Consider the following 25,551-nt stretch of genomic DNA (forward strand, 5'->3'; position numbering starts at 1 on the left):
GAGGCACTGGCTGGAGGGGGCAGAACATCCGTTCATCGTGTGGACTGACCACAAGAACCTGGAGTATCTCCCCACCACCAAGCGCCTCAACTCCAGGCAAGCCAGATGGGCCCTGATGTTCAAACGGTTCAAACGGTTCAACTTCTCCCTCTCATACCAGCCGGGATCTAAGAGTGTCAAGCCGGATGCACGGTCCCGCTGCTATAGCCCCACGATTACTACCCCGGAACCCGAGACCATCCTTCCCACTTCATGCCTGGCGACGACACTCAGCTGGGGAATCGGGAAGCAGGTCCGTGAGGCGCAGCGTTCCCAGCCGATGCAAGCCGAAGAACACCATCCCAACTGCGAAGCACGGGAGTGGCAGCATCATGCTGTGGGGGTGCTTTTCTGCAGGAGGGAATGGTGCACTTCACAAAATACATGGCATCATGAAGAAGGAAAATTATGACAAGACAAATTGACAATGACCCCAAGCATACTTTCAAGGTTGTGGCAAAATGGCTTAAGGTCAACAAAGTCAAGGTATTGGAGTGGCCATCACAAAGCCCTGACCTATATCCTATAGAACATTTGTGGGCAGAACTGAAAAAGCATGTGCAAGCAAGGAGGCCTACAATCCTGACTCAGTTACACCAGCTCTGTCAGGAGGAATGGGCCAAAATTCACCCAACTTATTGTGGGAAGCTTGTGGAAGGCTACACGAAACGTTTGCCCCAAGTTAAACAATTTAAAGGCAATGCTATCAAATAGTAATTGAGTGTACGTACACTTCTGACCACTGGGAATGTGATGAAAGAAATAAAAGCTGAAATAAATCTCTACTATTATTCTGACATTTCACATTCTTAAAATAAAGTGGTGATCCTAACTGACCTAAGACAGGGAATTTTTACTAGGATTAAATGTCAGGAATTGTGACAAACTGAGTGTATTTGGCTAAGGTGGATGTAAACTTCTGACTTCAACTGTATATAACGTAGGTACATTCCGTAATGACGCCACGTAAAATTTTGCACTACACGTGCAACACAGCATTCATAACCTAGCCAACAATGTCTACTGTGTGGAACGAGCAGTCAACAAGTCGAGCAGTCATTTGTAAGAGTAAGAACATTTCAGCGATACCTCAAAAGGCGAAATCCATTGAAGCCAAGATAATGAAATTCATTGCCCTTGACAATCAACCGTTCTCTGTCGTGGGTGATGTTCGCTTTCGCCGACTGGTCGAGCACCGGTACACACTACCAAGTGCGCTATTTTTCAGATGTTGCCCTACCGGAGTTACACAGTAATAGCGTCACTGCTATTAGCTTCAAGACATACATACTATGGAACACCGTTTGGGTCTTTGCGTGTCAAAAAAGATATAGTAGCACTGTCAAAGCTGTACAAACAAGTCTGCAAACAGCAGCCACGAACAATGTGTTTACAATACCGCGTTGGTAATAAAGCATAATTTGTTCGACCGCAACTTCTGGGGTAGCTAGCTTTAGCTTGGTACCTAGCTAGCACCAATAAAACCAGCCTGAAAACAATGACCAGTAGAAACTGCAGTCATTTTCATTATTCTTAGCAATGATTTAGGAATCCTTGTGAGTAAGTATTAGCTAGGTTTCCACTTGTTGTTCGCCATTTGAAATTGAACATTAGTTCATGAAAATAAATAGCTAGCCAGCTACTTAACCCTGTTGCCCAAAGCTAACGTTGTAAGTAGCCAGCTTGCTTCATCTGGCTATTGAGGCTCGACCGGACTTGGTTATGTGTTGTGAAGCTAGCCACAATAAGGAGTAGGGACAATAGTGGAATTTGCAGTTTGCCTTCAAAATAAATACTTTTATTTAGAGGGGAAGAGGGGAAGAGAGAGCTGCTGCAAGGTTGACAGCTCACACCCTGTCGTAAATGAAAGGACAGGAGATCTAGGGTCTCCCTCTCCAGTATTAACCAAAGGAATGTTCTTTGTTAACAGACTTTTTTCAGCTGAAACTCTAACACGTACATAAAGTGAATACTGGAACAATATTTCTTACATAAGAATGTGGGGAATGGTCAGTGGTGATCTGAAGAATAATCATGTCATATAGGTTGTTATTTTGTGATGTCAATAAAAAGGTTATAAAGTAAATACTGTAGCTTGTGTAACTTGAAAAGAATATACAGTCGTGGCCAAAAGTTTTGAGAATGACACAAATATTAATTTCCACAAAGTCTGCTGCTTCAGTGTCTTTAGATATTTTTGTCAGATGTTACTATGGAATACTGAAGTATAATTACAATAATTTCATAAGTCTCAAAGGCTTTTATTGACAATTACATGAAGGACTCCCACAGTGTAGCTGATTATGCGGTGGATTTCCGCACGTTGGCAGCGGAGAGGGCTTGGAATCAAGAGGCACTGTTCGATATGTTCCTGCACGGCGTCTCAGAGTAGGTCAAGGATGANAATTTGATTTGATTTGATACTTCAAGGTCTCAGAGCAAGTGACATCACCGATTGAAACGCTACTAGCTCACACCGCTAACTAGCTAGCCATTTCACACAGGTTACTTATTTGACGAACAAGTAGGGCTCATTGGTCTAATGACACCTTCCTAATGTGGAGTAATAGACTGTTTGTGTCTGTGGTCACGTTTAAAGGAGCTGGCCCTCCCTGTAGCAGTCAGAAGGATCCGGTGGGTGTGATGACAGATCGCTAAATCTCTCTCTCTCTGATCCTCAAGGTGTGTGTGTGTGTGAGTGTAGAGGAATGTTGGCAAGGTAAAGCGCTTATTTTGTTGAACCGCTCGCTGCCTCAGCAACAGGTGCAGTGAGAAGGCCGTGTTAATTTATCTATCTGTGTCGTTTTGTCAGCAGAGGCAGCAGGGCTGACCTTGGTGAACTTTGTGACATCAGACTCACTGGTCTAACATTTAAGTGTAATTTCAATAGTTATTCCAATGCATATTTAAATTGCACCAACCACACGTATAAAATGAAGAAGACTATGACCCTGTTGAACCATCTGTCTTGSAGGGCACGTGCACATACGTGTCTGACTTTCTTCTGGTAGACAGTTGATAGATTACATTTCTTGAGGGAAAACAACATTCCTGTTTAAACAACGACCAAAGATAACAGCAGTTTACAACCCTTTAGATGCCCCTGAGGTCATAGGCATCATGTCAGGTAGAATCATCTCTAGCGTTATAGATTGACTAAAAGATGCTGCAAGAGTTAATGGGAAAATTGTGCCAGGCCCAGTTCAAAATTGTGACATACCTGTGTTAGACAAAGTTTCAAACAGAGTCTGAGTTTACCTATGGCTATGCAGAGTGGAATCTCATTTTGCTCATCTTCCATGATCTCATAAATATGTGAGTTCCCATAAATACTGTATGTCTTTAAGCACGTCGTCTTGACAGATCACTCCGGTCCGTATTGAACAACCAGTCATTACCAGAGCAAATAAGGTCATTTTGAGGGCAGATGTGGGGTTGGAGGTAGGGCTGTTGCGGTGACCGTATTACTGCCACACCAGCAGTCATGACCGCAGTTAAATTAAACGTGATCGTTGAGTCACGGTTATCTCCTCTTATGCACTCTGGACATGCGTTGGTAGTATCCAACTCGCTAACGATCATCAGGTTGCTAATGGCCTGCTACTCAGGGCTCTACTGTCCCTCTAACCACACTGACAATAATGCAAATGCAATCTAAAATCACAACAAACATTTATCATCAAAACAGTCTCAAGATTTTCAATCTCACCTCACTGTAATAGATCAATTGAAGAAGGGTTGAAACTGAGTGGAAAACATGGTCGTTCTGGATGTTGTTTCAAAGCCAAACACAAGCAAATGGACAGTGCTTTTGAAGGTGACGATTAATTCAAAACACAGACCCCTTCACTTTTCCACATTTTGTTACGTAAATATATAATACAATGTAACAGTTTAACTTTAGTCCGTCCCCTCGCCCCGACCCGGGCACAAACCAGGGACCCTCTGCACACATCAACATCAGTCAMCCACGAAGCATTGTTACCCATCGTTCCACAAAAGCCGCGGCCTTATTCTAAAATTGATCCAAATAAATCTACACATCAATCTACACACAATACCCCATAATGACAAAGCGAAAACAGGTGTAGACGTTTGTAAATGTTTATATATATTAAAAAAACATATTTACATAAGTATTCAGACCCTTTGTTATGAGACTCGAAATTTAGCTCAGGTGCATCCTGCTTCCATTGATCATCCTTGATGTTTCTACAACTTGACTGGAGTCCACCTGTGGTAAACTTAATTGACTGGACATGATTTAGAAARGCACACACYTGTCTATATTAGGTCCCACAGTTGACAGTGCATGTCAGAGAAAAAAACCAAGCCATGAGGTCGAAGGAATTGTCCATAGAGCTCAGAGACAAGATTATGTAGAGGCACAGACCTGGGGAAGGGGTACCAAAACATTTCTATAGCATTGAAGGTCCCCAAGAACACAGTGGCCTCCATCATTCTTAAATGTAAGAAGTTTGGAACCACCAAGACTCTTCCTAGAGCTGGCGACCTGGCCAAACTGAGCAATCGTTGGAGAAGAGCCTTGGTCTGGGAGGTGACCAAGAACCCAATGGTCACTCTGACAGAGCTCCAGAGTTAATATGTGGAGATGGGAGAACCTTCCAGTAGGACAATCTCTGCAGCACTCAACTAATAAGGCCTTTATGGTAGAGTGGCCAGACGGAAGCCACTCCTCAGTAAAAGGCACATGACAGCCTGCTTGGACTTTGCCAAAGGCACCTAAAGGACTCTCAGACCATGAGAAACAAGATTCTCTGGTCTGATGAAACAAGGATTGAACTCATTGGCCTGAATGCCAAGCGTCACGTCTAGAGGAAACCTGGATCCATCCATACGGTGAAGCGAGGTGGTAACATCATGCTGTGGGGATGTTTTTCAGCAGAGGGACTGGGAGACTAGTCAGGAAAGATAAACAGGGCAAAGTACAGAGATCCTTTATCCACTGGATAAAAATGTCAATGCAAAACAGCTGAAGTTCCTAGATCCTAGCTCAGTGTGCCCGTGTCTTCGAGCTTCAGCCMTTCTCCTCCCCCTCGGATTGCGTCAAGATAGCCTACCTCATCACGCTGATGTCCAGTCGGCCCTATGTGCTAGTCTGGAGGGGTTTGTGGGAGGAGTGAGGAAGGTCTTCRAAGCCCCGTTCTCCAGGTGAGAGGCCGCCCGGAAGCTAATCCAGCTTCGGCAGGACTCCCACAGTGTAGCTGATTATGCRGTGGATTTCCGCACGTTGGCAGCGGAGAGGGCTTGGAATCAAGAGGCACTGTTCRATATGTTCCTGCACGGCGTCTCAGAGTAGGTCAAGGATGAGCTTGCAGCCTGGGAGTTACCTACGGAGCTCGATTACCTCATCGCTTTGACCATCCGTATCAATGGCCGGGAGAGGAATTTGGATTTCGCTCGCACGCCCAGGGATCCCACCTTGCCTCCGAGTCATCCCGGAAGCTCCTGATGGTCTCGTTGCCGAGAGAACCCAAGGCTTCCCAACCTGCCCTGAGGGATGCCGAAGACGGTCGAGTCACCGCTTCCTGAGCCTATGCAGGAATCAGGAGGATAGAATTATGGTCAGATTTGCCAAATGGAGGGCGAGGGAGAGATATGTACACGCCTCTGTGTGTGGAGTAAAGGTGGCCTAGAATTYTTTTCTCCTCTGGTGCACATTTAACATGCTGATAGAAATTAGGTAAAACCGATTTAAGTTTCCCTGCATTAAAGTCCCCAGCCACTAGGAGCGCCGCCTCTGGATGAGCATTTTCCTGTTTCCTTATGGAGGTATACAGCTCATTGAGTGCGGTTTTAGTGCCAGCATCGGTCTATGGTGGTATGTAGACAGCTACGAAAAATACAGATGAAAACTCTCTAGGTAGATAGTGTGGTCTACCGCTTATCATGAGATACTCTACCTCAGGTGAGCAAAACCTCGAGACTTCCATAGATAGTGCACCAGCTGTTGTTCACATATATGCATAGGCCCCCGCCCGTGTCTTACCTGAGGCTGCTGTTTTGTCGATGGAGTGTATAACCCGCCAGCTGTATGTTTTTAATGTCGTCGTTCAGCCACGACTCGGTGAAACAGAAGATATTGCCGTTTKTAATGTTCCGTTGGTAGGATATACGTGCTTTCAGCTCATCCCATTTATTTTCCAGCGATTGAACATAAGCTAGCAGGACAGAAGGCAAGGGCAGATTAGCCACTCGTCGCCTGATCCTCACAAGGCACCCTGACCTTTTTCCACAAAATCTCAGTTTCCTTCTCCAGTGAATCACGGGGATATGGGCCTGGTCGGGTGTCTGTAGTAGTGTATCCCTCCCGTCTGACTCATTGAATAACTCTTCATCCAGTTTGAGGTGAGCATTCGCAGCTCTGATGTCCAGAAGCTCTTTTCGGACATAAGGGACGGTAGCAGCAACATTATGTACAAAACAAGTTACGAAAAACGCGAAAAAACAAACAAAATAGCATGGTTKGTTAAGAGCTGATAAGACGGATGCCCTATCCTCCGGCGCCATCGTAATCCAATTCCTAGCTCCAACAGTGCAGTAGTACCTAACAATTAACAACAATACACACAAATGTAAAAGTAAAAGAACGGAATTAAGAAATATATAAATATTAAGACGAGCAATACAGTAGAATGCAGTATATACATACAGTGGGGAGAACAAGTATTTGATACACTGCCGATTTTGCAGGTTTTCCTACTTACAAAGCATGTAGAAAAATCCAGAAAATCACATTGTATGATTTTTAAGTAATTAATTTGCATTTTTTGTATATCATTCAGTATTTTGTCTTGTGTTTTTTTGTGGACCTCCAGGAAGAGTGGCTTATGCAAAAGCTCAATTGGGACGCAAATAAATGGTCAATATGAACCTACTGGCCTCAATAGCAGATTTTACTGCTTTTAACTGAATGGCTAATAGAGCTGTAGATATACACAGTATACAAAACATTAAGAATGACTTCCCAGAATAGACTGGCCAGGAGAATCCAGATGAAAGCTATGATCCCTTATTGATGTCCCTTGATAAATCCACTTCAATCAGTGTAGATTATGGGGAGGAGACAGGTTAAAGAAGGATTTGCAAGCCTTGAGATAATTGAGACGTGGATTGTGTGCCATTCAGAGGGTGAATGGGCAAAATAAAATATGTACGTGACTTTGAACGGGGTATGGTAGGAGGTGCAAAGCGCACAAGGTTTGTGTGAAGAACTGCAGCGCTGCTGGATTCACACTCAACAGTTTCCCGTGTGTATCAAGAATGGTCCACCACCAAAAAGCTCCCCAGCCAACTTTACACAACTGTGGGAAGCATTGGAGTCAACATGGGCCAGCATCCCTGTGCAACTCAATATTAGGGAAGTGTTCCTAATGTTCGGTATACTCAGTGTACATGAATATCAAACACGCTAGATCAGGGTTTCCCAAAGTCGGACCTGGGGGCCCCCCCCGGGTGAATGTTTTGGTTATTACCCTAGCACTATGCAGGTGATTCAACTAATCAAAACTTRATGAGTTGGTTATTTGAATCAGCTGTGTAGTGCTAGGGCAAAAACCAAAACGTTCACCCTGGGGGGGGGGGCCCATGAACAGGGTTCCCCAACTGGTGGCCGACGGGCCAAATTTGGCCCGCAGGTGATTTTATTTGCCCCTGCAATATTTTTTTATTGTTACACATGAGACTGTAAAACTACCAACAAATCAGCTCCAAGTGATTTTAATTTAGGATATATGCTCCAAAGTATTCCCACGCATAAGAGAGATATTCACTCAGTGGCCAGTTTATTAGGTACAACAATCTAGTACTGGGTTGGACCACCTTTTGCCTCCAGATCACCTGAATTAGTCGGGGCATGGAAACATTGCTAAATTGGTATCAAGGGACCTAATGTTTGCCAGGAAAACATTCCCCACACCATTATACCAGCCTGTACCATTGACACCAGGCATGATGGGGCCATGGACTCTGCTGCTTACACTAAATCCTGACTCTGCCATCAGCATGATGCAACAGAAACCAGGATTCGTTTGACCAGGCGATGTTTTTCCACTCCTTAGTTGTTAAATCTTGGTGATCGCTGGAGCCGCTTCTTCTTGCTTTTAGCTGATTGGAGTGAAACCCGGTGTGGTCGTCTGCTGCAATAGCCCATCCGTGACAAGGGCTTGTGCGTTCCGAGATGCCRTTCTGCACACCAATGTTGTACTGCGCCGTTAATTGCCTGTTTGTGGCCCGCTTGTTAGCTTGCACAATTCTTGCTATTCTCCTTGTACCTCTCATCAACGAGATGTTTTTGCCCACAAGACTGCCGCTGACTGGATGTTTTTTGTTTGTTGCACCATTCTCWGTAAACMCTAGACACTGTCATGCATGAGATACTGGAACCGGCACGCTTGGCACTGACGATCATACCGCGCTCGAAGTCGCTAAGGTCACTCGTTTGGCCTTTCTAACGTTCAAGCGAACAGTAACTGAATGCCTCGATGCCCGTCAGCCTGTTTTAAATGGCAAACATGACTCACTGTCTGTAGGAGCAAATAATTTTTGTATGTGATCGTATACAAATGTAAGCAGGTTTGAAATTATGTTTTAGTCAAATATATCTTTGGGCTTGTTGCGGTCAATTTGCAGTCTACAAATTATTTGTAATTCTGTTCCTGGACACTCACTGTCCACTGAAAATAAATCGTCCCGCAGCTGAATCTAGTTGATCCCTGCTCTAGATATTATAAGAGCTACTTATCTGCTTGGAAAATACTGACCACAAAAGAGAAGACTAACCAACAAGGGGAACTGCTAACCTCATCATGTGCTAACCTCAACTGGTTACCCTTAAAACAGAGATGGTAAGCCTCAGCCCAATGGGTATCCTTCCTACACCATGGGCAAGTCAAAGCCGTGTCCACAACCATTTCTAGCAACCATCTAGCCTACCTTTTCTGGATGCCACACAGCAGCAATGTTATGTGGGAGACGGTTTCATCATCTGAGCAAAACATAACCATGCAGTTCTGTGTCGACACCTTCTTCATTCCTTGGGTATGTCACCACCTCTTAATACAATAATTGTTTTAAAACGCTCCAGGCAGGTTTTAGCCCTGACCCCAGGACTATGCTACGCTGGAACCAACACGTACACACACATATACGCAATACATATTACACATAGGCTTGATGCAAAATAGGCATCCATCCAGCCACATACCCACAGCCAAGCACTGCAGACAGACACACACACTTTACACATATTCCGCATGAGGAGTTCCCACCCTGGCATAAATATGGCTAGAATATTTTCAGAATAATCTAATCATGTTCTCCACTATATTTCACGAGGTGTGACACATCAGGACATGACATTCCGCTTTAAGATCAGATGCCACAATCTATTTTTCCTTTCCTGGCTTTGGATTTAGCCTACCAAAAAAAAGTAATTTGGTGCTGTCTCCACATTGTGTAAGGGGTGTGGCTGRGATTGCCCCTTGTCAGGGTCAATGTAGAGTGGACACAGGGTTTGGACAGCGGTTGGACGGACGGACAGTGGTTTTTGTGGGCTGTGATGATGCGGTATGGGGGTGTATTTGGGGAAGTGGGTTGTAATTAAAAGTAAAGGAGATATGCAGGTTTGCCTTGCCTGCCCCAGGGACATTCAGCTGCACTCCCTAACCCTGCACTTGTCATGTTTTGTGTTTTTTGTAGAGCCCAGGAAGATTTGCTGCTGCAAAAGCTAATGGGGATCCAAATAAACAGTCACTATGAACCTGCTGGTCTCTATGTGGATTTGACCTATAAGATAGGTCATTTGACCTATTTTTCCTACAGTGCSTTCAGAAAATATTCAAACCCCTCGACTTTTTCCACATTTTGTTGTGTTACTGCCTGAATTTAAAATGGATTMAATTTAGATTTTGTCATCACACAACACCTCATAATGTCAAAGTGGAGTTGTTTTCATATTTTTTAACATATTAATTCAAAATGAAAACCTGAAATGTCTTGGGTTAATAAGAATTCAACCCCTTTGTTATGGCAAGCTTAAATAAGTTCCGGAGTAAAAATTTGCTTAACAAGTCACACAATAAGTTGCATGGACTCACTCTGTGCAATAATAGTGTTTAACATGATTTTGGAATGACAACATMATTTCTGTACCCYACACATATAGATAATTGTAAGGTCCCTCAGTCGAGCAGTGAATATCAAACACAGATTCAACCACAAAGACAAGGGAGGTTTTCCAACGCCTCGAAAAGAAAGGCACCTATTAGCAGACATTGAATATCCCTTTGAGCATGGTGAAGTTATTAATTACACTTTGGATAGTGTATCAATACACTCAGTCACTACAAAAATACAGGCATCCATCCTAACTMGGTTGCAGAAGAGGAAGGAAATCGCTCAGGGATAGCCCCCGAGATATGCAACTTTTCAGGGAAGTTAGGAACAAATATACACAGGCAGTTAGAAAAGCCAAGGCTAGCTTTTTCAAGCAGAAATTTGCTTCCTGCAACACAAACTCAAAAAAGTTCTGGGACACTGTAAAGTCCATGGAGAATAAGAGCACCTCCTCCCAGCTGCCCACTGCACTGAGGATAGGAAACTCTGTCACCACCGATAAATCCACTAAAATTGAGAATTTCAATGAGCATTTTTCTACGGCTGGCCATGCTTTCCACCTGGCTGCCCCTACCCCGGTCAACAGCCCTGCACTCGCCCAAGCCTTCCCCATTTATCCTTCTCCCAAATCCAGTCAGTTGTTGTTCAGAAAGAGTTGCAAAATCTGGACCCCTACAAATCAGCCGGGCTAGACAATCTGGACCCTCTCTTTCTAAAATTATCTGCCGAAATTGTTGCAACCCCTATTACTAGCCTTGTTCAACCTCTCTTTCGTGTCGTATGAGATTCCCAAAGATTGGAAAGCAGCTGCGGTCATCCTCCTCTTCAAAGGGGAGACTCTAGACCCAAACTGCTACAGACCTATATCTATCCTACCCTGCCTTTCTAAGGTCTTCGAAAGCCAAGTTAACAAACAGATTACCGACCATTTCGAATCCCACCGTACCTTCTCCACTATGCAATCTGGTTTTAGAGCTGGTCATGGGTGCACATCAGCCACGCTCAAGGTCCTAAACGATATCTTAACCTCCATCGATAAGAAACAATACTGTGCAGCCGTATTCATTGACCTGGCCAAGGCTTTCGACTCTGTCAATCAYCACATYCTYATYRGCASACTCRACAGCCTCGGTTTCTCAAATGATTGCCTCGCCTGGTTCACCAACTACTTCTCAGATAGAGTTCAGTGTGTCAAATCGGAGGGCCTGTTGTCTGGGYCTCTGGCAGTCTCTATGGGGGTGCCACAGGGTTCAATTMTTGGGCCAACTCTTTTCTCTGTATACATCAATGATGTCGCTCTTGCTGCTGTTGATTCTCTGATCCACCTCTAMGCAGACGACACCATTCTGTATACTTCTGGCCCTTCTTTGGACACTGTGTTAACTACCCTCCAGACGAGCTTCAATGCCATACAACTCTCCTTCCGTAGCCTCCAACTGCTCTTAAATRCAAGTAAAATTAAATGCATGCTCTTCAACCGATCGCTGCCTACACCTGTCCGCCCGCCCAGCATCACTACTCTGGACGATTCTGACTTAGAATGTGGACAACTACAAATACCTAGGTGTCTGGCTAGACTGTAAACTCTCCTTCCAGACTCACATCAAACATCTCCAATCCAAAGTTAAATCTAGAATTGGCTTCCTATTTCGCAAAAAAGCATCCTTCACTCATGCTGCCAAACATACCCTCGTAAAACTGACCATCCTACCGATCCTCGACTTCGGCGATGTCATTTACAAAATAGCATCCAACACCCTACTCARCAAATTGGATGCAGTCTATCACAGTGCCATCCGTTTTGTCACCAAAGCCCCATATACTACCCASCACTGCGACCTGTACGCTCTTGTTGGCTGGCCCTCGCTTCATACTCGTCGCCAAACCCACTGGTTCCAGGTCATCTACAAGACCCTGCTAGGTAAAGTCCCGCCTTATCTCAGCTCACTGGTCACCATAGCAGCACCCACCCGTAGCACGCGCTCCAGCAGGTGTATTTCACTGGTCACCCCCAGGGCCAATTCCTCCTTTGGCCACCTCTCCTTCCAGTTCTCTGCTGCCAATGACTGGAACGAACTACAAAAATCTCTGAAACTGGAAACACTTATCTCCCTCACCAGTTTTAAGCACCAGCTGTCAGAGCAGCTCACATATCACTGCACCTGTACATTTCTATAAATATCCCCAAAAATTACCTCATCCCCTACTGTATTTATTTATTTTGCTCCCTTGCACCCCAGTATTTCTACTTTGCACATTCACCTACTGCATATCTACAATTCCAGTGTTTTTAATTGCTATATTGTATTTACTTTGCCACCGTGGCCTTTTTATTGCCTTTACCTCCCTTATCTCACCTCATTTGCTCACATTGTATATATACTTGTTTTTGTAGTGTATTATTGACTGTATGTTTGTTTTACTCCATGTGTAACTCTGTGCTGTGGTATGTGTCGAACTGCTTTGCTTTATCTTGGCCAGGTCGCAGTTGTAAATGAGAACTTGTTCTCAACTTGCCTACCTGGTTAAATAAAGGTCAAATAAATCAATAAAAAATATGACCATGAGGCCAATGGTGACTTTAAAACAAATTTTAATGGCTGTGATAAGAGAAAACTGAGGACAGATCAACAACATTGTAGTTACTCCACAATACTAACCTTATTGATGGACTGAAAAGAAGAAAGCCTGTACAGTATACAAATATTCCAAAACATGCATCCTGTTTGCAATAAGGCACTCAAGTAATACTGCAAAAAATGTGGATAAACTATTTATCCTGAATACAAAGTGTTATGTTTGTGGCAAATCCAATAGAACATTGCTTAAAAATATGGAGAGTGGTACTCAGTATAGTGCTGGCAGGATCATGTTATGGGTATGCTTGTAATCGTTAAGGAATGGGGAGTTTTTCTACAATAAAAAATTAAAGGAATGGAGCTAAGCACAGGCAAAATCCTAGAGGAAAACCTGGTTCAGTCTGTTTTCCAACAGATATTGGGAGATGAATTCACATTTCAGCAGGACAATAACCTAAAACACAAGAACAAATCTACATTGGAGTTGCTTACCAAGAAGACAGTGAATGTTCCTGAGTGGCCGAGCTAGTTTTGACTTAAATCAGCTTGAAAATCTATGGCAAGACTTGAAAATGGTTGTCTAGCAATGATCAGCAGGGTTGGAAATTAACACCCGCCAAATACATTTAGTCATTGGCGGGTAGGAATGTATATTTCTCCAGCCACGTTGGCAGGTGGTCACACAGAGCATTTGGGAACCAATTTTTTTTTAATCCAAAGCCAATATGTAGCGTTTGGTCAAATTGACAAGGCTACGAAAGTGTGACTTTGTCCTCATGTTTCTTGGCAAGTTACATCGTTTTGTTCACGTGCCAAAAAGTTAATTTCCCACACTGACAGCTCTAAGACTTAAAGGCGCTGCATGGTCAATTCGACGTCTGCATTGGCCGTGCAGCTTTTACGGTGAAGTCAGGTCAGTCATTCTTATTGCGCTTCCCGGTAACAGTGCAGAGCTGTTGTGAAGGAAGTTGTCAACCAATCATGTCAATGTGGGGCTATATGGAGCCCTCCGCATTGTTACAAAATTTGGGAGGCTTACGGCGATGCAGTACCGAGCTGAAATTTGGCCTCTGCATGCCTCCGGAGGCTCCGCAATTGCGGCACACCCTCCATACGGAGCCTCCGACCACATTTTCGTATCAAGCATAAATTAACACTTAGCCAGAAAGACTCATAGCTGTAAGATGCTTCTACAAAGTATTGACTTAGGGGAATTAATATTTCTGTAAATTAGATATTTCTGTACTTCATTTCTAATACATTTACAAAAATATCACTTTTTTTACTTTGTCATTATGGGGTATTGTGTGTAGAACTAAAACAGAGATGGTAAGCCTCAGCCCAATGGGTATCCTTCCTACACCATGGGCAAGTCAGGGCTGTCCCCACAATCATGTCTAGCCACCATCTAGCCAACCTTTGTAGGATGCCACACAGCAGCAATGTTATGTGGGAGACGGTTTCATCATCTGAGCAAAACATAACCATGCAGTTCTGTCAAAACATAACCATGCAGTTCTGTCAAAACATAACCATGCAGTTCTGTCAAAACATAACCATGCAGTTCTGTCAAAACATAACCATGCAGTTCTGTCAAAACATAACCATGCAGTTCTGTCAAAACATAACCATGCAGTTCTGTCAAAACATAACCATGCAGTTCTGTGTCGACACCTTCATTCCTTGGGTATGTCACCACCTCTTAATACAATAATTGTTTTAAAACGCTCCAGGCAGGTTTTAGTCCTAATGCCAGGACTATGCTACGCTGGAACCAACATGTACACACACACATACACAATACACATAGGCTTGATGCACAATAGTCATCCATCCAGCCACAGATCCACATTCACAAAGGCAAGCACTGCAGACAGACACACAGACTTTCCACATATCCCGCATGAGGAGTTCCCACCCTGGCATATATATGGCTAGAATATTTTCAGAATAATCTAATCATGTTCTCCACTATATTTCACGAGGTGTGACATCAGGACACGACATCCTGCTTTAAGATCAGATGCCAGAATCTATTTTTCTTTTCCTGGCTTTGGATTTAGCCTACCAAAAAAAAGTAATGGGCTGCTGTCTCCACATTTGGGAAGTGTGTGAGTGGTGTGGCTGGGATTGCCCCTTGCCAGGGTCAATGTGGAGTGGACACAGGGTTTCGGACAGCAGTTGAATGGACGGACAGTGGTTTTTGGCTGTTGCGGTGACGCGGTATGGGGTTGTAATTAAAAAGTGAAGGAGGTATGCAGGTTTACCTTGCCTGCCCCAGGGCCATTCAGCTGCACTCCCTAACCCTGCACAACTCTTCTACCCCCCATGCTAACGCAGGTATGGTGTGTCTCCCCAATGAGTCAGACACCAGCCCAACAGCCTGCCTCATGACGGATACAGCCAGACAGACAACCCCCCCATCATAAATCTACATCAGAACGACAGAAAGAGAGACAGGGTGAGAGACCAAGACAGGAAAAAGAGAGCGGGACAGAGGGAGAGACAGACAGACAGTCAGACGGGGAGATGGACACAGTGGGAAACAGACAGACAATCAAACAGACAGAAAAGGGAAAGACACACGGCTGCTGAGAGAGGTAGCCTAACAATTGGTGTGTCTGAGTGAGACATGGAAAATTACCCCAAGCAAAGTCAATATCCTGCCCCCATGGCATCCCTTCCTTCTTATACCAACAGCATCCAACCACAGTTGATATTCACGCCATTAATCATTGGCGCTTTTACAGTATTTCTGATAGTCATGCATCTACTTCATTCATACCCTCCTACGCACTCAAGTACTGTAAAGTTACTGTACAGAGGCTGGCTACATTCTCCAACTGATACAGGAGTGTCTGTCCTTACTATGTGACTCCTGCCATGTCTGTCTCATAGTCTACATTTCCTGCCCCATTTCTTTTACCATCATTCTCACTCTGTATAAAATCTTAGCAATAAAATCAACAGCAAATCCCTATTGTTTGTCAAAAGTTAATCTTCAGATCTTTAGTCTATTAATATATTGTGTAGAGCGAGGGCAGCTTTTCTAGCCCTGCGTTGTACCAACACACTGAATCTGCAGGGAATGGCCAATTGGCTCCCCTGTACTTACTGTACTGTATCCTTGCATGCCCTGCTCAATTGGCCGCTACACCTCTACACTTCTTTAAGTGTGTCTGTGCATTTCAACACCCATCTAAAGACACACAAACAGAGCTGGGCACCACCTGTCCTACAATGGGTCTCAGATGTACTGTTTCCAGGAAAAACGTCCGACACAGCAGGAAAAGAGTAAGGGAGCAAGAGTGAACGAGAGAGAGAAAAGGCTAGGGAAAGCTAATATGAAGAAACCAATACAGTGAACTGAAATACGTCAAAAAATCTAATCAAATTTATTGGTCACATACACATGGTTAGCAGATGTTACTGCCAGTGTAGCGAAATGCTTGTACTTCTAGTTCTGACAGTGCAACAATATCAAACAATTCCACAACAAATACCTAATAAACACAAATCTAAGTAAATTAATGGAATAAGAATATTTAAATATATGGATGAGCAATGTCAGAGCGCATAGGGTAAGATGCAATAGATAGTATAGAATGCAGTATATACATATGACATGAGTAATGCAAAATATGTAAACATTATTAAAGTGGCATTATTAAAGTGACTAGTGTTCCATTTATACGTTTCACCAAATTAGAGTGGCTTACCTTAAAGTGATTTTCTTAACCACATTCTTTTAAAGGACTTGTTTTACATACTTATTTTGGTCACTGAGCTTAATGTTAATTTTCAGACATTTTCAAATATTAAAATGTGGAGTCCACGCTGATTTTGTGGTGACYTATCACTTTACATGAGCTAAGGGAAAATACCTAGGGGCAGGCACTCCGCTTTTTCTCAAAAAGAAAAGTAACCATCCCAAAATAATCATCCCAATGATATGACAAAGGTCTAATGAGGAAATGCTGTGGTTTTAAACTGCTTAAAAAAAAATGAAATCTCTAACTGTCAACCTAACCAAATATGGTTTCGTATGACGATACACTACATGGTCAAAAGTATGTGGACACCTGCTCGTTGAACATCTCATTCCAAAATCCCGTTCTGTGAGCTTGTGTGGCCTACCACTTCGCGGCAAAGCCGTTGTTGCTCCTAGATGTTTCCACTTCACAATAACAGCACTTACAGTTGACTGGGGCAGCTCTAGCATGGCAGAAATATGACAAACTGACTTGTTGGAAAGGTGGCATCCTATGACGGTGCCACKTTGAAAGTCACTGAGCTCTTCAGTACGGGCCATTCTACTGACAATGTTTGTCTATGGAGATTGCATGGCTGTGTGCTCGATTTTATACCAGTCAGCAACGGGTGTGGCTGAAATAGCCGAATTCACAAATTTAAAAGGGGTGTCCACATAGTGTATGTAGTAATTGCTTCGCCAATAGAAATCCCAGATCACGCTTGTAGGCGATGTGATGGCGACGTTGGCTAGCTAAGCTCATGCACAGAAACGCGTCACCGAGTCTAACAGTCGTCTGGCGCCGAACTGGGCATGTGCAGGTCGTCAAATCAAAGGCGCTCCTTCGATATAAAGTTGTTTTTGATGAAAATGAAAACGTGTCAGTTTGTCACGTTCAAGAGTTTGGCGTAATAACATGTACAGCTACTTAAGACATTGGGGCGAATCTAGGTTGTGGCTTTAGATGTAGAATAATTCATTTACAAATAAACCCCAAACCCCGGTCTGGTCTGCCGAGTCTGCATCGCAAGCATTCCAGGAAGTCTCGCGATGTTGGGCCACTGGGTTTAGAAACCTAACCGCAAAACGTCTAGCCCTGCTGTTGCCAGGCAACCAAMGTTTTTTTATTTCACCTTTATTTAACTAGGGAAGTTCGTTAAGAACAAATTCTTATTTACAATGACGGCCTAGGAACAGTGGATTAACTGCCTTGTTCAGGGGCAGAACGACAGATTTTTACCTTGTCAGTTCTGGGATTCGAACCTAGCAACCTTCAGTTACTGGCCCAATGCTCTAACCACTAGGCTACCTGCCTTCACAGGTTAACAACAACACTAAACACCATGAATCACTGATTAGTGTTATCAATAAGAAAACTATTATGAAACAATGTGAATGATTAGGTCACACCTTGACAACCCATGACATTTCTCTTGGATCTGAAGGATGTGGTAAAGGGTTCAGTCAACAAAGGAAGACTCTATGCTCTCATATCAAAATTCCTTCTGAAGCAGCAAGCATTCCAGGCCTCCCCCTCAGTTTTCTACCTTAAACAGACTTTGGTAATCTACAGGTGTGTAGAGATAATCCCAGGTGTAGCTAAAGTTGGCTGTTTTCACAGAGCAAGAGCTGCCTTCAGCAAGCATGCCATTGCCAAACACCACCAGGCAGGTATCCACTCAGCAGTTACCAACAGACACCAACATTCAAACACACACAGACACAAACATATAAGGACTATTTCCGATATCCACACAGGCATGMTMCTTGAATGAAGCAATGTATTGGGCATGCATTCGAAGTGGTATGCTAGTATGGACATTGGAACTTAACCATACCCTCTCTCTTCATACAAAGGATGTTATTCCTAGTAATACACAATTTACATCTTGTATATGTTGAGCAGATGAGGTGTAATGTAACCACTAGAAGAAGACTATGTGAATAACATTAATTATGTATGAAGTAGCCTAGAAGACAACAGGCAAAGCCAGGACCTTACCGAGCCGGTGACCCTGACGTCATGGAGACGCCTCCACTCGTCCTCGTGGCTGTCCACTATCATCAGTCCGTCTTGCTTCTCCATCCCCCACTCCACTTGCAGGTCCAGCTGCACCTCCTYCCCYAGGGAGTGCATCCCCACGGYCGGGTAGAGCGCCTCTGGAGACGCTGGGACCACCACCGTGCCCAACTAAACGCAAACACAATGTTACTAATATGTCATATGGGTGACAGAGATTGAGTCTGGACCAGTCCAGGACCATTGAGTACTAGACCCAGACTAAGACCAGACCCTTGACCCTGACTGCATGTACAGTATGTGGTCTCGAGAGTAAGACTACAAAATTGAGACTCCATCTCTGATATGTGGCGCAATCTGCATTCATTGTTACATATCATAGAACATATGAATACCAGAGGGAGGTGCAGTAATCTTTTTCAAATGACAGCAAGAGCTTGATTGTATGTAGTAGGCATACGTGTGTGAAAGAGACTAAAATCTTAGCTKACTTCTTTTCCATTTTTGGTGAAGAAGACCGTCGTTTGTCCATCCTCGAATGCCTCTAGGTAGATCCCACAGCCAATACGATCGCCAYGGTTACACTTGGGACCAAACTGCTGTCCAATAGTGTTCCCATTGTACAGCCTGTGGATTGCCAGAGGTGAGAAGTGAGGGTGCTGGCTAAGCCACAGCTCAGTCAGCTATATACAGTCAGGCCCATAATTATTGSCACACATGATACAAAATGAGCAAAACAGACTGTCTAAAATAAATAATACAAATACTGAGCTATGTTGCATGCGCCAAAAATATTGAAAATTATATTATTTTATACTARCACAATTGCTCAGAGATTTTGTTTAACAAGTAATATAAGAATTATTGGAAACCCTGTTTTCAGTACTCCAGCACATTACACTTCGTATTTATTAAGGATCCCCATTAGTTGCTGCCTTGGCAGTAGCTACTCTTCCTGCCGTCCAGCAACATTAAGACAGGTATATAGTTTAAAATATTACATTTCATAACACTTTACCCAATACATTTAGTGTATTCCCTTAGGCCAGTACTCTACTATTACATATATACAATACAACATCCATCTGTACGTGTTTGTAGAGTRCGTGTCTTATCATGTGTACGTGTGTCTCTTCACAGTCCCCGGTGTTCCATAAGGTGTATTTTTATATCAGTTAACTGATGTGGAATAGAGTTCCATGTAGCCATGGCTCTATGTAGTACTGTGCACCTCCTATAGTCTGTTGTTGACTTGGGGATTCTGAAGAGATCTTTGGTGGCATGTCTTGTGGGGTATGCAWGGGTGTCCACGCTGTGTTCTAGTAGTTTAAACAGACATTTCGGTGCATTCAGCATGTCAACACTTCTTACAAAAACAAGTAATGATGAAGTCAATCTCCTCCACTTTGAGCCATGAGAGATTTACATGCATATTATTAATGTTAGCTCCAAATTTACATTTAAGGGCCAGTTGTGCTGCCTTGTTCTGAGACAATTGTAATTTTCAGAGGTCCCTCTTTGTGGCACCTGACCACACGACTGGGCAGTAGTCTAAAGTGGTTTGTACTTTAAAATTTGCAGCGTACTGCAGCACAGCTTGYATGGTGCCGCAGAATTCTATGGCACGTTATTTAAGTGTGAACCACTGGTATCATTAATGCTAGTTAGTGCCAGTTTGACCACCAGAGGGCATCTTTGAGAAGCATGGCTGTACTAGAGAATGCGGGCACGCGGGAGACCGGGGTTCAATTCACCGAAGGGGAGGAAGGAGTAGGCTGTCCTTGTAAAACATAATTTGTTCTTCACTGATTCCATGTGTGTTATTTCATAGTTGTGATGTCTTCACTATTATTCTACAATGTAGAAAATAGTCAAAATAAAGAAAAACCCTGGAATGAGTAGGTGTGTCCAAACATTTGACTGGTACTTCCTTAATTCATTTGATTAAAATYATGGTGTTTCTATTCTAGGAAAAACGAAGAACCCTCAGGGTTTCCGTTAGAATGGAACGGAAAATATGGCGCTGTACAACGTGACGGTCGGGAGTATTTAGCTAAAGAATCCCTGTGTCGTGCGGGCATGAGGGAGACCGGGGTTCAATTCCCCGACGGAGAGGAAGGAGTAGGCTGTCCTTGTAAATAAGAATTTGTTCTTACTGACTTGCCTAGTAAAATAAAAGGTTACATTTCTACACCCTCATTTTCTAATTCTAGTCTAACCAATACCCAAACGGAGATTCAGTGAAAATAAAAWTTTTAAATCTCATTAATTATCAAGACAAGTCCCCATGCTTGTCTCAGAGCAGCGTGAAATGTTGCTAAAATAGTTGTAGGCTAATGCTTCAAATCCAGTTGCTTCTAACTTCAATATGCTCTTGAAATAAATAAGACCTACACCACTTTTAACAGCACACTACTCAACACTAGTGAGACTCATGTCTCCTACRGTAGKCCTACAGTATATCGGAAAAAAATKACGTGACTCTCCACCAATAATTAGATATAGAGGATTGGAGGACATTCCTGTAAAGCATTGATATTTATTCCCATAGTAATTCGTTATAGATCCATAACTAAATAAACATTGCCATCTTGAATGCGTATTTTTATCATTATTTTATTAACGAGAGCATAAAGATGCCATTATTAGTTACATTGTTTTAGTTGGAACATGCAGACTGGCACTAAGAACAGAACAGCGGGAACGTTTCCCTAGTCAGCGCCATTATTAGTGCAATGCCCCTTAAAGTGTTGCCAGTGAGGCAGGGTGGGGGTCTACCCCCCCTCGCCCTTTCTCCTCCTCCCTTCCCCATGGGCTAGGTCGGTCTTCGGTGCGCGGCTCTGGGGYCCATCCCGTGCTCCCTGCCCTCGTGCCTTGAACCTTGCATGCTTTCAGTGGACACAGCTGGAGAACTGCAAGGCAATTCCATTGTGTGCCACTTGGGAGCCATGAACAATATGACCAATATATATTGTCATGCTAATAACAGGGTTAATAATATATCTGTGAGAATATCCAACATGGTTTTATATCATTCTAAAATAATAATAATAATAGCTTTGTTTAAAAAATAACAATATTTTGGAGATTACTTCGTTTTCAAATAAAGTAAAATGAGCGAGAAAAAAGCCATTCTTGAACATGGGGTGAGACATTGTTACTAATTTGTAAATAAAGCCAGTTTGTTATTTATAATTATTTATTTCTGTTTTTAGAGGGAGGGAAACCAAAAACCTACAATCATCTCATGGGTCTCCCAGTCGAGGGCAGCACRGGTATTGAACCRGCATCTGTAGCAAAACAGCTTGCACTGCTATGCAGTGTCTTAGACCGTTGCACCACTCAGGCGCTGTATAACGTGACCGGTCAGGAGTGGCCTACAGTAAGAGCAAAATAATCCTAACAAAATAAAATAATAAAAACCTTAGTGTAACAACAGTTTTAGTAAGTAATACTGAAGTCGTGCACAATTATCAGTTTCTATTTAGGTTTATGTAGCCCRTTCATTGTCAGTTAGAGACGCAGTAGGACCCAAAAGCATAATCAGTGCTCTAACTCCCCCTTGCGCTGGTCTGGAGCAATGAGGTGGTGACGCAGGGTACCGTACTAAACCACAAATTACCTCTGTCCTGCAGCATAATAGCAAAACTTTTAATGGAGCAACCACTGTAGGTGCGACAAAACTAGAGCCTGTAGGATCTGCATTGTTGATAGTGTTGTTAAAAAGGCAGAGCAGCACTTTATTATGGACAGACTTCTCCCCATAGCTACTGTTGTATAAACATGTTWTATACACGTTTTAGATTCTGTATGAAGGAATGGTCTTTCTAGATCCTTGATATGCTTCGTTTGCGCTTATGGATTGCCCTTTATTTAAACCACAGGTTTTCAATGGGGTTCAAGTCCGGAGACAGATGGCCATTGCAAAATGTTGATTTCGTGGTCCATTAACCATTTCTGTGTGTAATTTTTATTTTACCCCCTTTTTTTTTATTTGACCCCCTTTTCTCCCCAATTTCGTAGTATCCAATTGTTAGTAGTTACTATCATCGCTACAACTCCCGTACGGGCTCGGGAGAGACGATTGTCGAAAGCCATGCATCCTCCGAAACACAACCCAACCAAGCCGCACTGCTTCTTAACACAGCACGCATCCAACCGCACCAATGTGTCGGAGGAAACACCRTGCACCTGGCGACCTGGTTAGCGTGTACTGCACCCGGCCCGCCACAGGAGTCGCTAGTGCGCGATGAGACAAGGATATCCCTACCGGCCAAACCCTCCCTAACCCGGACGACGCTAGGCCAATTGTGCATCGCCCCATGGACCTCCCGGTCACGGCCGGCTGCAACAGAGCCTGGGCTCGAACCCAGAGTCTCCTAGACCACTGCGCCACCCGGGAGGCCCCCTTCTTTGTGGATTTTGATGTGTGCTTGGTGTTATTGTCTTGCTGCAAGATCCACGGCATTGGCACTTGGATTGGAACCGGTGCTATGGTCAGATGACATGAAAATAGAGCTCTTTGGCCAGACACACCAGTAGTGGGTTTGGTGTTGAAAAACAGAAGCATATGGAGAAAAGTATCTCATACCAACAGTACCTCATACCTCGAATGGAAAATGGCGTCGACAGAGATGGTCGCCTTGCTTCGAGTCCTTTGGAAACTATGCAGTATTTCAGKTTTTTTATGTATTATTTCTTACATTGTTACCCCAGGAAATCTTAAGTCTTATTACATACAGCCAGGAAGAACCATTGGATAGAAGAGCGACGTCAATTTACCAACATTACGACCAGGAATACAACTTTCCCGAAGCGGATCCTCTGTTTGGCCCACCACCCACCAATGGATCTAATCCCAGAAGCTGACCCAAAACAACGACGCCGCAGGAGGGGCAGACAGTGCGGSCTGCGTCAGGTGTGCACATCGCCCACCTCTCCCGAGTATACAACGCGCCAATGTCCAGTCTCTTGACAACAAGGTAGATGAAATTCGAGCAAGGGTTGCCTTCCAGAGAGACATCATAGACTGTAACATTCTCTGTTTCATAGACACATGTCTCTCTTGCGGGATATGTTGTTGGAATCCGTTCAGCCACCGGGTTTCTCCATAAACACCTCTGGGAAGAGGAAGGGCGTAATCATAACAACATACAGGAACTCAACTCTGCTCACTCGACCTAGAATTCGTTACAATCAAATTCCGGTCATAAGAGAATTCTCATCAGTTATCATCACAGCTGTGCACATTCCCCCTCAAGCAGACACCATGACGAGGAAGGAACTTCACTGGACTATATGCAAACTGGAAATCATACATCCTGAGGCTGCATTTATTGGAGCTGGGGATTTTAACAAAGCAAATATGAGAACAAGGCTACCTAAAAATCTATCAGCACATTGATTGCAGTACTCRCGGGGGTAATACGCTCAATCACTGCTACTCTAACTTCCCGGATGCATACAAAGCCCTCCCCCGCCCTCCCTTCGGCAAATCCCAAACACAACGCCATCTTGCTCCTACCGTCTTATAGGCAGAAATTCAAACAGGATGTGCCAGTGACTAGAACCCTTCAACGCTGGTGTGGCCAATCGGAATCCACGCCTCAGAGAACAACAACGATCTATACGCTGACTCGTGAGTGAGTTTATAAGGAAGTGCATTGGAGATGTTATATACCCATGTGCTATTAATAACTTTACATTTACATTTAAGTCATTTAGCAGACGCTTATCCAGAGCGACTACAAATTGGTGCATTCACCTTATGATATCCAGTGGAACAGCCACTTTACAATAGTGCATCTAACTCTTTTAAGGGGGAGGGGGGTTAGAAGGATTACTTTATCCTATCCTAGGTATTCCTTAAAGAGGTGGGGTTTCAGGTGTCTCCGGAAGGTGGTGATTGACTCCGCTGACCTGGCGTCGTGAGGGAGTTTTGTTCACCCATTGGGGTGCCAGAGCAGCGAACAGTTTTGACTGGGCTGAGCGGGAACTGTACTTCCTCAGAGGTAGGGAGGCGAGCAGGCCAGAGGTGGATGAACGCAGTGCCTTGTTTGGGTGTAGGGCCTGATCAGAGCCTGAAGGTACGGAGGTGCCGTTCCCTCACAGCTCCGTGGCAAGCACCATGGTCTTGTAGCGGATGCGAGCTTCAACTGGAAGCCAGTGGAGAGAGGCGGAGGAGCGGGGGTGACGTGAGAGAACTTGGGAAGGTTGAACACCAGACGGGCTGCGGCGTTCTGGATGAGTTGTAGGGGTTTAATAAGCACAGGCAGGGAGCCCAGCCAACAGCGAGTTGCAGTAGTCCAGACGGGAGTATGACAGTGCCTGGATTAGGACCTGCGCTGCTTCCTGTGTGAGGCAGGGTCGTACTCTGCGAATGTTGTAGAGCATGAACCTACAGGAACGGGTCAGCCTTGATGTGAGTTGAGAACGACAGGGTGTTGTCCAGGATCACGCCAAGTTTTAGCACTCTGGGAGGAGGACACAATGGAGTTGTCAACCGTGATGGGGAGATCATGGAACGGGCAGCTCCTTCCCCGGGAGGAAGAGCAGCTCCGTCTTGCCGAGGTTCAGCTTGAGGTGGTGATCCGTCATCCACACTGATATGTCTGCAGACATGCAGAGATGCGATTCGCCACCTGGTTATCAGAGGGGGGAAAGGAGAGATTAATTTGTGTGTGTCTGCATGCAATGATAGGAGAGACCATGTGAGGATATGACAGAGCCAAGTGACTTGGTGTATAGCGAGAATAGGAGAGGGCCTAGAACAGAGCCCTGGGGGACACCAGTGGTGAGAGCACGTGGTGCGGAGACAGATTCTCGCCACGCCACTGGTAGGAGCGACCTGTCAGGTAGGACGCCAATCCAAGCGTGGGCCGCGCCGGAGATGCCCAGCTCGGAGAGGGTGGAGAGGAGGATCTGGTTGGTTCACAGTATCAAGAGCAGCGATAGGTCTAGAAGGATGAGAGCAGAGGAGAGAGAGTTAGCTTTAGCAGTGCGGAGCGCCTCGCGTGACCAGCAGA

At 44.2% G+C, this 25,551-nt stretch overlaps 1 protein-coding gene across 5 annotated transcripts in view; it reads right to left on the bottom strand.

Annotated features, from left to right (window-relative positions):
• LOC111970186 (SPRY domain-containing protein 3) overlaps window positions 1-25,551 on the bottom strand; it is a 132,461-nt gene that overhangs the window by 35,530 nt on the left and 71,380 nt on the right. For all 5 annotated transcript variants that reach the window (XM_070445666.1, XM_070445665.1, XM_023996766.2 and 2 more), the window contains 2 exons: window positions 19,018-19,153; window positions 18,509-18,697 (listed from right to left, as the gene is read on the bottom strand). In XM_070445666.1, coding sequence (XP_070301767.1) covers window positions 18,509-18,697; window positions 19,018-19,153 — 325 coding nt within the window. The remainder of the gene's footprint in view (window positions 1-18,508; window positions 18,698-19,017; window positions 19,154-25,551) is intronic.

Source organism: Salvelinus sp. IW2-2015, linkage group LG11 (genome assembly GCF_002910315.2).
Source record: "Salvelinus sp. IW2-2015 linkage group LG11, ASM291031v2, whole genome shotgun sequence".
NCBI lineage: Eukaryota > Metazoa > Chordata > Actinopteri > Salmoniformes > Salmonidae > Salvelinus > Salvelinus sp. IW2-2015.